Source organism: Trachemys scripta, chromosome 1 (genome assembly GCF_013100865.1).
Source record: "Trachemys scripta elegans isolate TJP31775 chromosome 1, CAS_Tse_1.0, whole genome shotgun sequence".
Lineage (NCBI taxonomy): Eukaryota > Metazoa > Chordata > Testudines > Emydidae > Trachemys > Trachemys scripta.
The window spans coordinates 241,980,673-241,996,570 of record NC_048298.1 but is presented as its reverse complement, the minus strand read 5'-3'; the positions used below and the strand labels follow the sequence as shown (position 1 = coordinate 241,996,570).

Below are 15,898 nucleotides of genomic sequence, written 5' to 3'. Positions count from 1 at the left end.
TTTAGTGCACTGGATGAGGTACACCACATGTTTTGATAGTCTTACATAGGACCCATGGATTTTGAAAGGTGTGTTGTGGTGGGTATTGATCATCTCAGCAGTGGAGATATATCTAGAAGTTTTGCATCTGTTGTTCTGGCAGGGTCTGATGCTACTTTTGAGTTGTGTGTTCTGGTCTGTTGGGATCTTGCTTCTGATGATAAGCCCGGCAAGATTGGGGGTTATTTGAAGGCCAGAAGAGGGGGTTCGGAAAAGATTTCTTTCAGGATGGGGTCCCCATTTAATATGGGTTGTATGATAGCCCATATGGGTTCCAGTGTAGGGTGGTATTTGACAACTAGAGATGTGTGGTCAATGTTTTTTTTTTTTTTTTTCTTGTATTGAAGCAGGTTCTCTCGAGGTATTAGGGTGGCCTGTTCCATGATATGATCTACTTCTCTGGTGAAGTCTCTTTGTTAAGGGAAGGTGGTTTTAAATGTATTAAGGTGTATATCCCAGACTTTCTCCTCGGATTATATTCTGTGGCATCTGAGCGCCTGGCTGTAGACAACAGATTTCTTGTTTGGAGTGGTTACTGGATCTGTGAAGATAGGTGTGTTGATCCTTGTGTTTATTATATATAGGTGTCTGTAGGATTCCATTGTTGAAAACCCTAGCAATAGGGTGTATTTTAGACAACATTGTATGTAGGTTAACTGAGGGAAAGGCATGGGAGAACTCATCATTTTGCAAATACTATTAAGGTAAATCGACGGATATTTGCCAATCCACAAATAACAAAGGCATTCTGGTGTTCATTCAACTTTCAAATGTGTTTACTAAAATTATAACATGCTAAGTATTTAAAAGAATATACAGTGTTTTCAGGGAAGATGGTAGATGTTCCTTTCGAAAATGACTATGGTCCAAATTCTGCCCTCTTTTAGGTGTGTGTAACTCTCCCTGGGTTTAATTTAGACCCATGCTGTTTGCTATTATAACTTCTGAATGAATGCAAAGTATAAACATTAGAGATGATTCATCTATTGGTGAGCCTCTTGAAAATGCAGAGAGTACAAGGCTGGTATATCTCTGCTTAAATGGAGACTTGAATCATGAGCATATGAGACTGAAGCTTACATTTTTTAAGCAAAAAGTTAAAATGGGTTGCATTATTAGAAATGTAGCCAATGATATTTCTCTTTTTCTTGGTGAAGAAATTTTCTCATATGCTAATCAATCTCATGATAACCTCTCCCACCCAACAAAGTCAGTCTAGTCTAGATTTATTATGCATCTCTCTGCCCTGTCATTTGAGAATATAGTCAGTCTTCCAATGACCAGTAGAGTTAATGCAACTATTGAACTACTACTCCTCAGAAATGAATGGGAACTTTTGGGGTATGACAGCTAAGGAAAGCTTTTAAAAATGCCTTGCCTGTCTCAGAGGAAGGCTCAGAATGTCAGCAAAGATGTTGGTAATTCTGTTGTTTTATTAAATGTAAGAGGTTTCTGGGGGAGTGGGTTGAGGTAAGTAGGTGCTGTTTTGAAATTTAGGGCCAGATCCTCACCTGGTGTGAATGGATGCTGCTGAATTGACTTCAGAGGAACTACACCAATTGAGGATTTAGTATTTTATACTTTTTGGGGGGGGCTTAACTATCTGATATACATATTTGATTAATGGGGATGATATGCACTGCTGACAAGTAACTTTATGTAAGCACCCTCATATATAGAGAGAGGAGATGTCTGTTCTGCTGAAGCCCAAATGCTGATCCTGGAAACAAAGCTCAAGTAAGAGGGACAGCTGTTGAATGGTGGAGGTAGCCGGCTGTGTCCTACCAAAGTCCCACACTTTCAAATGTTTTGGTACATGCAAATAGCCACCCCTAAGAATGTTCAAAGTTGTCTGAATGCCCAGTGGCTTGGGCAATTGAACTGGGCAGATTAAGGCAGGGTACACAAACTGGAGGAAGATATTCACACCTCAACTCCTCATTGACTGCTCTGTAGTCTGTGCACCTTTGAAGCAGACAGCACAGAGTGTAAGAATCCCCAAATAAAAATTTGAGACAGACAGGTTTTACTGAGGAGTACACAACTGGTGTAGGGAAAGAGGAGGATAGTGAGGATTAGGGGATAGGAGAGGCAGGGTGCAGGAGATGAAAGAGATACATATAGCAGGGTTTAGAGTGACGGTTTTCACTGGGGGAATTGGGAGTCGGAAGAGGCTGCAGTAGCCCAGCTAACCGAGCTGGATACATTCTGAGGCAACTCAGGGAAAGGTTAGTGAAGGAAAGAGGTCAAGGCTCTGAGGAGAGATGGCCTTTCCTTCCTCTCAGGCTCTATGATCCTCAGAGGACCTTCCTTGTCTCTTCTGAGCCATAGGTCATACAGAGATACAGGCTTACCCCTGAATTGATCCAGTACCTCTAGGATGTGATGACATGAAGGAAGCTGTGGAGGCTGACCTGGAGCAATAATGTCCACTGTTCCAGCCAGAGTACTTGGCATCCCTGCCACTTGGCGTCGATGCTCTTGTGTCTTTTCCGAGGACCATCAGGGACACTATGGGCATCAGTGAAGCCTATTTGTGTCTAAGGGTATGACTACACTGCATTTTAAAATCCACAGCAATGAGTGTCAGAGCCCAGATCTATAGACTTGGGCTTGCAGGGCTCACTCTGTGGCACTAAAAGCATCTGGGAAGATGTTTGGACTTGGGCTCTGAAGCCTAGGGAAGGTTGGTTTCAAAGCCCAAGCTCCAGCCTGAGCTGCTACACTACTGTTTTTAGTGCCTGAGCACGAGACTCACACACCCAAGTCTGTAGACCTGGGCTCTGAGACTTGCTGCTGCAGGTTTTAAAATACAGTGTAGATGCTAAACCCTAAAAGGGCTTCCTAAATCTAAGAGCCCAAGGGATAAAGATGAACTTCTCTATGGGTAGGCAGACCCAGCATTAAATTATTCAGGAATCCTACATTATGGTGAACTTACCATCTATACCGGTCCCCGTGTATGGTTCACACTTCCCTCTGAGGGGACCGATGGCAGGAAATGCAACCTATAGAAATCAAAACCACACCTGTGCTATGAGTATGATAGCTATGCACCAGGGTTTATGGGTTTGGTAGCTAGATATCTGGCGACATACCACAGCTCCTACATCCTGCCATTGCCCCCATTAACTGTTACCTGGTTTACACACAGCGCCCACAGCTTCTGTGTTACATTGGCACATATGGTTGTTGGGTGCTTGCCTGGCAATATGTCCACAAAGTTTGGGGGCTTTTCTTTTCATTGATTTTTATAATGGTGTTGTCAATGTCTAGATCTGTGCAGTTGAGCTTCCTTGTCTGCACTGTCACTAGTACCAGCCTAAAATCTTGTAGGCTTGGGTAATCTCCAACAGTGACTGAAAATGATATTTTACATGGCTCACTAGATGTCCAAGTGCCATTAGCATATATAAGTTGAGACTTTTCCTATGCTAATATGCATCCATTTGGCATTTCCACTCTGCACTGAGCACACAGGAAATAGGTACAGGTGTTTTGGAAAAATCCCGCTGAAAAATGGATGCTTGGGCAATTGGGTGCATCCAGACACCTACCCATTCCCACTAGCTGCCCATCTCACATCTGAGTTATCAGATGGGCTCCTGAATGTTTGAAAATGTTGGTCTTAGTGTAAACAAGCGAAACATTTTTCGGATTTATTTTATTCTATATTTAAACGGTGGCTGTTGAAACTGCTTAGACCTCTGGAATATTAACAATCCCTGTGCAGGGTGGCTCATGGGGTAGGGTGCTGATGAGGCAGTCAAAATCAGTGCAGTTTGTCACAAGGAGTTATCATGTATGTGGTGTGCTTATGTACACCATACTATTTTGTAGTGTGTGGAGTACTTGCATCCTAGAACAAAACTTATATGGACAGGAGCAATACATTTTCCACTTGCTTGAATACCTGTAACCTGTACTATCTTATTGTTTCAGTGACCAGGTATTTGAAATTGGAATATTGGATATCTTTGGGTTTGAGGAATTTCAAAAGAATAAGTATGAACAGGTAAGTTGCTTTATTTTGCTGGATTGGTTGCAAGTATTAATGCTGTTTATCTGATACACTTTTATTTTTTTGAGACAAAACAAGCATTTGACCCAACTGAAAACAATGTCACATGCAGGAGAAAAATGTTGCTCTTACAATAAATTCTTCCCATTCTGCCATCGTGGCTCTAAATTAAAATTCAGGCTTTGCAGAGTTATTAATCATTTTCAAAGAAACTAGTAAACATCTAACATAATTGCTTGGGAGAACAATAGTATCTGCTTTAAAAAATATTTTCAGAGAAGCACTTCTTGTTGTCTGGTTTCTTGCTTATGGAACTGATACTTCAAGTAGGTCAGTGAGTGGGAGGATAGTAGACTGGATTAGAAGTAAGATCAAGAGGTCTGCAGACGCTTTGGATAAATAATAGAATGAAAATATCACATTATGTTCAGTGCTATTATTGGCAGATTCACCTCTGTATGACATTACAGCATGTGACTTTTTAAAAAGCTGAATTAAAACCATTGAAAAGAAATTAATCTAGCATTCTGAATGCTTAAAAATCCATTTAAAATCAAACACTTTGTGAAAATTGTACAACTATGTGTTCACCTTTTAGCATCACTTATTGGATCCAAAGATTTTCAGAACTGAATGTTTTACAAAACATAATGACCTCTGCCCACAGAACTGAAAGAAAATGTCTATTATTGTTCAGTTGTTCATTGTGTACTGCAGCAGCAAAAGAAAATTAAAGAAGTAGCAGGAAGGGAAGTGACTTCAGTACCAACAAAAGCCAAAAGGTTTATTATGCTGTGAAATCAGTGGAAATGTAGAGGTTGCTCTCTTCCCCCAGTAAATTCTTTATTTTATGGGTGGCTCAACTTTCTCTCTTTGATTCCCTCCAATTTGGCTTCTGATCAGTTCATACTCTCCTCCTCCCTCCCTAGTCAGCAATCTCTGCTGGCCAACATGGTGGAACCATGACTCAAGCTGCTCCCCACCCTTCCCCAACCTCAAGATGACATCTTTGGGCTCAGTATGCCTTGGGGAGTTATTAGGATACAGTTCCTGAGCTTCTCTAGATGCAGGGATTACAACTCCCCCTAATCCTTGTGCAGACTGCACAAGAAGAGGGGTCCTTCTTACTCCCTTCCCTCCCCCGCACCCACTTCACACCTACTTAAGGGCTAGGCAGACTCCCGCCCTTAACCTTTATATGTAAGCACAGACCATAATATCAAGTCAAAGGGACACTTGAGATATTCAAATTGAAAGGAGACAGAATTTTAAAGAGATTCTAATAAACATCGGGGGTACATTAATTAAACAGTCTGTATATTAATCTATAATATCTAAATATTCCAATCTACTGCTTTTCCTATACAATATACACACTTCAGTCATATGAGAATCGAAAACCCTTTGTAGATTTTTCAACCCAAGTAGTGATATGTAGGTGTTGTATGTTTTGCTTTGTATATAACAGACATAACTTGTACGAATCATACTGGCACACAGGGACCCAAATAATTGTGTTCACCAAATATACACACCAGGCAAGCCTCTAAGCTATATATGCTCTGCTTCCCCAGATAGATACTGACAGCTTCTAAAACACACACCATGGTGACTGCTACTGAGAGGCCATAAACTATTTTAAAGGGATACTGTCCTCAGGGCCGGCTCTAACTTTTTTGCTGCCCCAAGCAAAAAAAAAAAAAAAAAAAGAGTGCCGCCCCGCCATAACAAACCCCTCCCCTTGAGTGCCGCCCCACCCTGCCCAAACAAAAACAACCCCCCCCCCGAGNCCTTGAGTGCCGCCCCACCCTGCCCAAACAAAAACAACCTCCCCCCCGAGTCCTGCCCCGCCGAAACAAAAACAACCCCACCGAAACAAAAACAACCCCTCCGAGCGCCACCCCGCAGAACCAAAAAAAAAAATACCCCCGAGCGCTGCGCCGCCGAAACAAACAAACAAAAAACCCGAGCGCCCCCCGCCACCCCAAGATTGGCCGCCCCTTACAAGGTGTCGCCCAAGCACGTGCTTGGTCAGCTGGTGCCTGGAGCTGGCCCTGACTGTCCTATCTTGTTCACTATAGTTAAAATCACTTAGTAAGACATGATTATTGCAAGAGAGCACTGGATCTTGGGATGCAAGCACACATCCCAATGTGCCTTTTACAGCTCTTGAATCCTTTAAGATCAGGGATTGCTGGGAGTTGTAGTGTGTAGACAGGACTCACGATGGCAGGTCAGCTGACAAAGTATCATATGACTGCCAGCTGGAGAGTATAAGAAAGGAAGGCTTCTGGGTTTGTCTTGGGGAGATGAGGGTTGAGGAAATACTCTGAGGGAAATCCCTCTCTGTGGACTGGGCAGGAGTCCTCAGAATTAGCTAGGAAAGACTATCTAGTGGGAAGTGTGTGTTCTCTACTTATCCAGCTTGTGGAAAGTGGAGCAGGCGTCTGTTACCCACAGTTTTATGTTATTTTTTATTTTCTGTCTCTTATTAAAACTGGCTCTGGGAAAAAAGATGTGGAACTGAAACTGAGAGTTTGGACTTTGTTTTGACAACCGTGGTTGGTGATCCACTTACAATTATAGGCTCACAACCAATTATGCATTATACAATGACAGTATTGCTGTTTGAATCAATCTCCAGCTTCTTTATGCTACATAGTAATTTACACTTCTGCAAATACCAACTTATTATAGAAAAATCTAGACATTAAAGCCATAAGCTCAGAGGGGGGAGGGATAGCTCAGTGGTTTGAGCATTGGCCTGCTAAACTTAGGATTGTGAGTTCAACCCTTGAGGGGGCTACTTAGGGATCTGGGGCAAAAATCAGTACTTGGTCCTGCTAGTGAAGGCAGGGGGCTGGAATCCATGACCTTTCAGGGTCCCTTCCAGCTGTATGAGATAGGTATAGCTCCATATATAAGCAATTCAAGTAATTATTTTAAAAGACACGGACCAGATCTTCCTATCTGATTGTACAGTGGGGTCTTGATCCTGACTGGAGCCCCTGGCCATGACAGCAAGATGCAATCCAATTCACAGATCCATTCAGTAGCAGGCTAGTTACTTGCCTTCAAAGGATCATCATCTTTGAGATCAGGGGAAATGTTCTGAAAATTATTTCTGGACTCGCTGTCAACTCTACTATTTTTCTGGTCTGAGAAAAAGTGGGAAAACAGCTATTGATCATGCCTCTAACTATTAGCTTCTAGGATCTTAGCCCACATTAGAAGACTCACATCCAGATAAAAATTAATTATTGTAATTACCTCCAACTAGGATTTTTTAAAATCAGACTTCAGCATCTCCCAGTTTCTTGATCCCACAAAGTGTCTTCTTTTGGTTTAGTTCCAGGATTAGGATGCATGCCAGAGGAGAGAAGTCACTACTTCTGCTACATTCATAGCTTGAAGGACACACAGTTGTGCTGTGCCTTTGTCAGGCTATTTCTACTTTCAGAGTGTGCCAGAGAAGAAGGGAGACCCTTTCTTCCTCCTGGTTGACGTTCGTAATCAGGTAGCAGTTTCTTAGTTCTCGGGTATCTAAGCTACAGTCCCTACAGAATCCAGGAAATGGTTTTGGTTTCAGGCAAATGTTTTAGTCCAGAGTCACTCAGCACAAGCAGTGAAACTACAGTTCTGATTTCCATACATCCTTGGACTATATTTCTCAGATTTAGTAAAAGGGTTTTTTCAAACCATTTTCTCTTACTTTTAGCATTTTCCAGTGTGGTAATATCATGGTTGGAGCAGCACCCCTTCGTGAACCTTTCGGGCACCCCAACATGACCACAGGTCTCCCCAGGAGGAAGAAGTCTCTGTCTCCAGTGTCCACTGAGGCGGACTCCAGCCAACTAGTTAATTGTCCCCTCCCTCAGGGGGCTTGGAGGGGTTTACCCCTGAAATATTCTAAAACAAAAAGCAAACTCAATACTGGGCCTCCCACCAGTCTTTCCACTCTGCCATTTCCATCAGGCATGGTTCCTAAACAGTCTCTTGTTTGTGCAACACTCACCTCTTGGGCTCTAAGTGCATCTCCCCAGTGGCTGCTCTGGCAGCAGGCCTGTCCCTCCTTAATTCTGCAGGCAAAGCTCCCTCCGGGCAGAGCTCCATTCTCCTTTCTGGCCAGCTGGCCCAGCTCTCTCCTTGGGGAGGTGGCAGAAGGAGGTCAGAAGCTCACATCAGTGTCGGAGGATCTTCGTGAAAGTGCAATAGTGGCACAGCTGCATTGCGGTAGCACTGTACATTAAGACAAGCCTTTAGGCACCTGCCACACTCTGACTCCACACAACAGGGGTGGGGGGAGAAAGAGTCCACTTTATAAATCTGAGCCCCATGGTAAGAACACTCACCTGGGATGTAGGAAACCTGGGTTCAATTCCACCTTCTACCAATAGTTATTGGAGCAGGGGGATTGCACCATGGATCTCCCACCCCCCACACAGGTGACCTAGCCACCAGGTTACAGAGTCATTCTCACTTTCTCTCTTGTTCTCTGTCCGAGTGACTTTAATTATTTAGTCCACAGTGAAACAGCTTCAACAGGAGAGGTTGAGTGGAGCTGCACATTGGAATATTCCATAGCTCAGAGTTAGAGCACACTCTTGAGAACTGAGAGATCCTTGTTCAAATCCTTGCTCCCCCTCAGGCAGAGGGGGGAGCTGAACCCAGGTCTCCCAGATGCCAGGTGGGTACTAGAACCACTGGGCTAAAAGTTATAAGGTGGGTGTCACACTGTCTGAAGTGGTTCGTGAGTGTGTATGCCAACCTCAGTGCAGACTGTCAAGGAACAGGACACAATCCCCAAATTGGTTGAATTCTGTAATTAGCTTTCACCAACCAACTAACAAGTGTGAACCAAAGCCTGCCAGATCAGGACCTCCACAAAAGTTAGGCACATGAACACCTATTTGCCCTGGTGTGCGGATTGCTCTGGGGCTTAGAGAGGAGATAGGCATCTGGACCCCAAGAGTGGGGCAGCAGTGTGCATGCACAGAGGCATGGAGCAGGAGTTTTGTGGATTGCAGTGGAGCCTAAAACTGAGACTTAGGCCCTTAGGTCTGGAGGTTAGGCACCTAAGTCCCTTTGTTTATCCAGATCAATGAATCTCCTCAATTAAAATTTGATTCTATCCATCAGAACAATTAAGCATGTTTGTAACTCTTTGCACGTGAGCAGTCCATTAGGTGAGATACGTACCTCTGCATTGGCCCCTTTACACTGAGTCAAAGGGCTGGAGAATCATAAAGGAGCTCTAAAAGCCTTCAATTCAGCAGGGGATTCTCCACTAGGGAGGAAACCTGGGCAGCTGGGGGTGGGACCGTGGGCTGAAGGGATGGGGCCACTGCAAGTAGCACTGAGATTATGGGCAGTGCTGTGGCCTGTAGGTAGCTAGTGAGAGGCCGTTGTAACTTAGAGCAGTTTAGGATCAGGAGGGTGCAAAAGTGGCTTAAAAGAATGTAAATTGGTTCTGTTCTTTTCCTGTTTCTCAAGAGAGAAGCCATATAATTTAGCTTGTAGTGAGGTGTGAGGTTAAATTACACTAAACGTTTGTAGGCTATCTGTTGTTTTGAAGTCAGTTTCACTAGTAGTTTGTTCCTTTTGCTAATAAATATACTTGTTTTTAAGAAGGCTGTCAGTCATTACATCGCTGGTCACAGGCTCCTCAAAGGGAAGAAACACAAGTGTCCAGTCAGCCTTGTACAGTAATAAGTATAGATCAGTGATTCTCAGCCTATTTACCATTGTGGGCCACATCCAATACTACCTGTATGGCCCTAAGGATGTCACATGTGCCACAGCTCTGTGCTGATTGAGCTGCAAGCAACCGGCGGGCCAAAGGTTGAGAAGCACTGGTATAAATGGACTGCTGTACCCAGATCCTGGTCCAAGAATGGGAGAATTGCAAAATTCCACCCTCGGGGGCTCAAAGTCTAACACCTAAAGGGGTGCACTCACAGAGATCTGAAAGAGGGCAGAGGTGCAGTCAGCCCTGTCTGGGATAAAAATGCAAACGAGTGAAGTTTGTTATGTTTGGAACACAGCAGATTAGACAATGAGAGATAACACTTCCTCAGTGAGAAGCAGTTTGGGATTTGTCTTCCAGTTTTGAGTAGCAAGTCAGGGAGATGTTCAGAGGTTGATTTTACAGTCAGGACAAGGGAGAGAACAGTAGCAATTTTCAAATGGCTTCATGAAACAATGATAAGTTTTGTACTTAAGGTATTGAAATCTGACCTCAGAAAAAATAGTCCTGATTCTGCTCTCACATGAGTTCTACACCAGGGAAACTCTATTGAATTTGAACAATTATGAATACTGGTGGAAGAATCAGGCCCTTATCAATGTCTGCTGAGATGGCTCTCCTGATTATTTGAAGACAAATTTATCCCAAGCTTCCACAGTCAGATGAAATCTTTGGGTAACTAGGGCTCTACTGCACATAAAATCTACATATGCCTATATCTGTCTCTAGATCTGTGGAGGCTGTAGAAGGATAAAAAGAATAACACCAACACAGATTTTAAAGGTATTATCATGGGGAACATTTAACCATTACTGTCCCTTACTGCAAAGTGGCCCAATTTTCATTTAATTTTTCTTTAAATTTAACTTAACCTATTTTAAAACAGTATAAAAATAATTTTGGGGAACTTAAACTTTTGCTTCTGATTACTGTAAGAAAATGCATTCGCCTCAGTATGTGTTTACTTGTTTTTATGAAAAATATGTAACTCTTTCCAAAAAAAGATTAAAGTACTCCAATTGTCCAAATCTGCCAGATTGAGAACATTGAAAATTGTTTTGAATTTCTCTCATTTTTAAAACAGACCAATAGGACTTTCAATCTAACTGTTAAAAGTGACAATATGTTACTAAATCATATATAAAATGTAAGCAGCTATTATAAAACAGGTTTGAAGATGCATGATATGTCTCTGGAAAAGGGAGCAAGACAATTTTGGTCAGATAACATGTTCACTCCATGGAATGTGATTGAATGAAAAGCCACTAAAGTGTTGAAATGCTAAAGACAAACAATGAATTAGTCTAGTGATAGTTAATGAACAATGAACAGGATAATAGATGCCAGGGAACTGGAAAAAGAAACGTAATTATCTCCAAAAGCTTGATAACTTCAGAAAGCAAGACGATTAAGACTTGGCACTAACTAGGAGATGAGTTTTAGAGATCACATAAAAGAATGCTGCAATGTTAAAATCAGTATTGGGTATGCTGTTTAACTTGTATTTGTTTAGCATCAATAGTTTAAACACATAAATCTTCACAATAGTAGGTCAAATCATTCTTTCTGGAACAACGTTAGCAAAACAGTGTACATAAATAACTAACAGTAACTGCAGTAGAGGTTGATAGTAGAAAACCATTGCACCACAAGTTCAAAAACTGATAGTGTAATCATAATGCAAGAAGATACAGGCTAAGAGCATTATTGGTCACTGGAAATTACATTTCTAATACAAGATCAAGAGAATCATGGAATAATTTGCCCTATAAACTTAAAAACTCCTTTAAAAATGTTTTTAGCTTATATGATCATCTGACTGTCTCTGTCAGTATCAGTAGTCTGGCAATAATAGTAGTAGCACTTTTAGGTGAAAGGTAACTGAATCTCATTTTTCTCTCATTTTCTAAGGTTTGTCCTTTTATGTTCTGTTCTATTCTGTTTTCATTTTACTCCCCCTAAATATTGGAGGTATCCACTTTTGCCCTGGGGGTGTTTAATATTATCTTATTTATTAGGCATGTTACCCCCAAAAGTCTCAGTTAAGAGTGAAGCCTAACTGTACTAGAAGCTGTACAAGCACATAGGCAGAAATTCTCCTTGCCCAGAAGAGTGTGAAATGCAATTAAAGAGAAGACACATCCAATGAATGTTAAGAAGCAATGGAAGGGAGGGTGCTGAGCTTATCTGTTGTTGTTATTTATGCCATTTTCCCCAAATATTTGTTTCCTACAATGTTGCCAAGAAGCCCAAAAAGCTTCAGAAGAACCAGGCATGATGGTCCAAGAGTAAGATTCACATTACCTGTATAAAGTCCGAGTACCAGCACTAGCGGCAGGTTTGGATAATTTCTGGTGGTGCCCAGAACGGATCCCACCTCTCCCCTCTCCCCCCACCCCCCGCCTAAGGCTCTGGGCGGGAATTTGGGTGCAGGCTCTGGAGGGAGTTTGGGTGTGGGGTGCAGGCTCTGGGATGGGGTAGGGGGTTGGGGTTCAGGAGGGGGTGTGGGCTCTGGGAGGGAGTTTGGGTGCGGGAGAGGTTCAGGTTCAGGGAGGGAGTTTGGGTGCAGGGTGCAGTCTCTGAGATAGAGTAGGGGTTTGGGGTGCAGGGGTCAGGCTCTGGGAGGGAGTTTGGGTGTGGGCTGTGGGCTCTGGGATGGGGCAGGGAGTTGGGGCATAGCAGGAGGTCAGGGGGTCGGCGCTTACCTCAGGCAGCGCCAGCTCCTGAAACAACCTGCACACCCCTCTGGCAGCAGCTCAGTGCTCAGGGAGCGCTGGGAGACATACCGCCCCCCCCAGGTGCTGCAGAGACGTGCTGGCCGCTTCCTGGAGTGGCGTGGAGCGGGCAGGCAGGAAGCTGCCTTAGTCCCGCTGCGCTGCCAGTGGTGGTGGCGGCGGCCGGGGGCCCCTGTCCTGGGCCCTTTTAAATTGCCCAGAGGTGGCAGGTGGGGGCAAGTGACTCTCCAGGGGAGGCACGCAGGGGCAGCAGGTGGGGCCAGGGGAGAAACCTGGCCCCGAACATTGGTGGAGCCAGGCACCCGGGCCCTGAATATTCCTGGAGCCCAGGCACCACGGGCCCATATAACTCGCCACCCCAGGGCTTTATACAGAGGTTGGGAAAGGTGAAATCCTCATCCACAATCTGAGATTAGGATAAATGTATTGTACCACAGCCCTTCCTTTCTCCTGCAGCCACTAATCCAGACAATAGACTAGAATAACAATGGTGGTTAGTTGTTGAATAGCACTTTTCATCTGCAGATTTCCAAATGCTTTGCAAAGGAGGGTATGTATCATAACCTTAATGTCACAGATAGGGAAGTAGAGGCACAGAGAGGTTAAGGAACTTGTCCAAGGTTATACAGCAGGTGACAGAACAAGGCACAGGATCCAGATCTCTTGACTCCTGGTCCCATGCTCTATCCCCTGGACTATGCTGGACCACCTCATGGGTGGATCATTAGGGCCACAGGACAATCATGGATCGTGCTGCACTTTTCATCAGCCTCTGTGTGGGGGGGTTGGTTCAGAGCCCTCCTCAGGCATGCAGGAAATGCACAGGTCTCCATGGCTCCATTCAGGGTTCCCCTTTCATAGTTACAACATGGAGTTTAAGTGGCATAGAAGGTCTTGCACAGGCTAATTGTACTCAAAGGAATTTCATCATAAATTCATTTATAAGTGGGGAATAAAATTACATTTCTCAGTGTGTTTCCTCTTCAGTTACAGCTTACTGAGACTTTTGTGTTTTAGGATTCAATCATGTGACCTATCTTAGTCAGTACAATCATTAAAACTATTTTAGAATCATAGAATATCAGGGTTGGAAGAGACCTCAGGAGGTCATCTAGTCCAACCCCCTGCTCAAAGCAGGACCTAATACCAACTAAATCATCCCAGCCAGGGCTTTGTCAAGCCTGACCTTAAAAACCTCTAAGGAAGGAGATTCCACCACCTCCCTAGGTAACCCATTCCAGTGCTTCACCACTTTCCTAGTGAAAAAGTTTTTCCTAATATCCAATCTAAACCTCCCCCACTGCAACTTGAGACCATTACTCCTTGTTCTGTCATCTGCTACCACTGAGAACGGTCTAGATCCATCCTCTTTGGAACCACCTTTCAGGTAGTTGAAAGCAGCTATCAAATCGCCCCTCATTCTTCTCTTCTGCAGACTAAACAATCCCAGTTCCCTCAGCCTCTCCTCATAACTCATGTGCTCCATCCCCCTAATCATTTTTGTTGCCCTCCGCTGTACTCTTTCCAATTTTTCCACATCCTTCTTGTTGTGTGGGGCCCAAAACTGGACACAGTACTCCAGGTGAGGCCTCACCAATGTCGAATAGAGGGGAACAATCACGTCCCTCGATCTGCTGGAAATGCCCCTTCTTATACAGCCCAAAATGCTGTTAGCCTTCTTGGCAACAAGGGCATACTGTTGACTCATATCCAGCTTCTCGTCCACGGTAACCCATAGGTCCTTTTCTGCAGAACTGCTGCCTAGCCACTCGGTCCCTAGTCTGTAACAATGAATGGGATTCTTCCGTCCTGGACTTGTCCTTGTTGAACCTCATCAGATTTCTTTTGGCCTAATCCTCTAATTTGTTTAGGTCCCTCTGTATCCAATCCCTACCCTCCAGCATATCTACCACTCCTCCCAGTTTAGTGTCATCTGCAAACTTGTTGAGAGTGCAGTCCACGCCATTCTCCAGATCATTAATGAAGATATTGAACAAAACCAGCCCCAGGACTGACCCTTGGGGCACTCCGCTTGAAACCGGCTGCCAACTAGACATGGAGTCATTGATCACTACCCGTTGAGCCCGACGATCTAGCCAGCTTTCTATCCACCTTATCCAGCCCATACTTCTTTAACTTGCTGGCAAGAATATTGTGGGAGACCATACTTCTTTAACTTGCTGGCAAGAATACTGTGGGAGACCGTATCAAAAGCTTTGCTAAAGTCAAGGAATAACACATCCACTGCTTTCCCCTCATCCACAGAGCCAGATATCTCCTCATAGAAGGCAATTAGGTTAGTCAGGCATGACTTGCCCTTGGTGAATCCATGCTGCCTGTTCCTGATCACTTTCCTCTCTTCTAAGTGCTTCAGAATTGATTCCTTGAGGACCTGCTCCATGATTTTTCCAGGGACTGAGGTGAGGCTGGCTGGCCTGTAGTTCCCCGGATCCTCCTTCTTCCCTTTTTTAAAGATGGGCACTACGTTAGCCTTTTTCCGGTCATCCGGGACCTCCCCCGATTGCCATGAGTTTTCAAAGATAATGGCCAATGGCTCTGCAATCACATCCGCCAACTCCTTTAGCACCCGCAGATGCAGCGCATCCGGCCCCATGGACTTGTGCTCGTCCAGTTTTTCTAAATAGTCCCGAACCACTTCTTTCTCCACAGAGGGCTGGTCACCTTCTCCCCATACTTCTCCATTGTCTTTACTACAGAGTGTATGGCAGATCCACGAGTAATGCTTTAGAGGTCGTGTGAACAAGTGACATAGTGTTACATGCCCAGCTCTGCATGCATTCCCACTTCTTTTTTTCAGAGCCCCATATGCATGGGTAAGCAGTGGTGTAGCCCTCATCTCGCTTGCCTCTGCATCAGCCAGCAGAGCTAGGCAAGCACTGGGGCAGCAGAATGGGACGGGGTGCACACTGGTTAAAATGTTGTTGCTGCTGTGGGAGGTAAGAGACAATACAGTGACCATGAGCACAATGCCTCAAGGAGCAGCTGCAAGTACTTCAATCCCCTCACTCCAAATGTGACAAGGGGCTTAGAGCTCCATTTCAGTCTTTAACAGGTAAAAATGTTTGTCATTTAAGTCAAGATCTACCACCCTATGTTCACAATAAGGTTTTAATGTCTTATTCTTTGACTTGTACTTGGATTTGATTGTCTCACCTCTTTCTACACCATCTCTCTACTGCCCTGGCCATTTCTCTCTGCTGCTGCCCTGATCTCTTTGATCTGTTTTCTTGATTTCCACTCATTTCTTTCTTCTTGCTTGATTACTATTAGGACATGTCTAATCTTCCCAATAAACAAATTATTCTGAAAGGTGGATATATCAAAGTGTATACTAGG

At 44.0% G+C, this 15,898-nt stretch overlaps 1 protein-coding gene across 2 annotated transcripts in view; it reads left to right on the top strand.

Moving 5' to 3' along the window:
- Positions 1–15,898, top strand: part of MYO16 (myosin XVI) — a 559,391-nt gene that overhangs the window by 403,083 nt on the left and 140,410 nt on the right. For both annotated transcript variants that reach the window (XM_034758177.1, XM_034758176.1), the window contains one exon: positions 3,982–4,054. In XM_034758177.1, the coding sequence (XP_034614068.1) occupies positions 3,982–4,054 (73 nt within the window). The remainder of the gene's footprint in view (positions 1–3,981; positions 4,055–15,898) is intronic.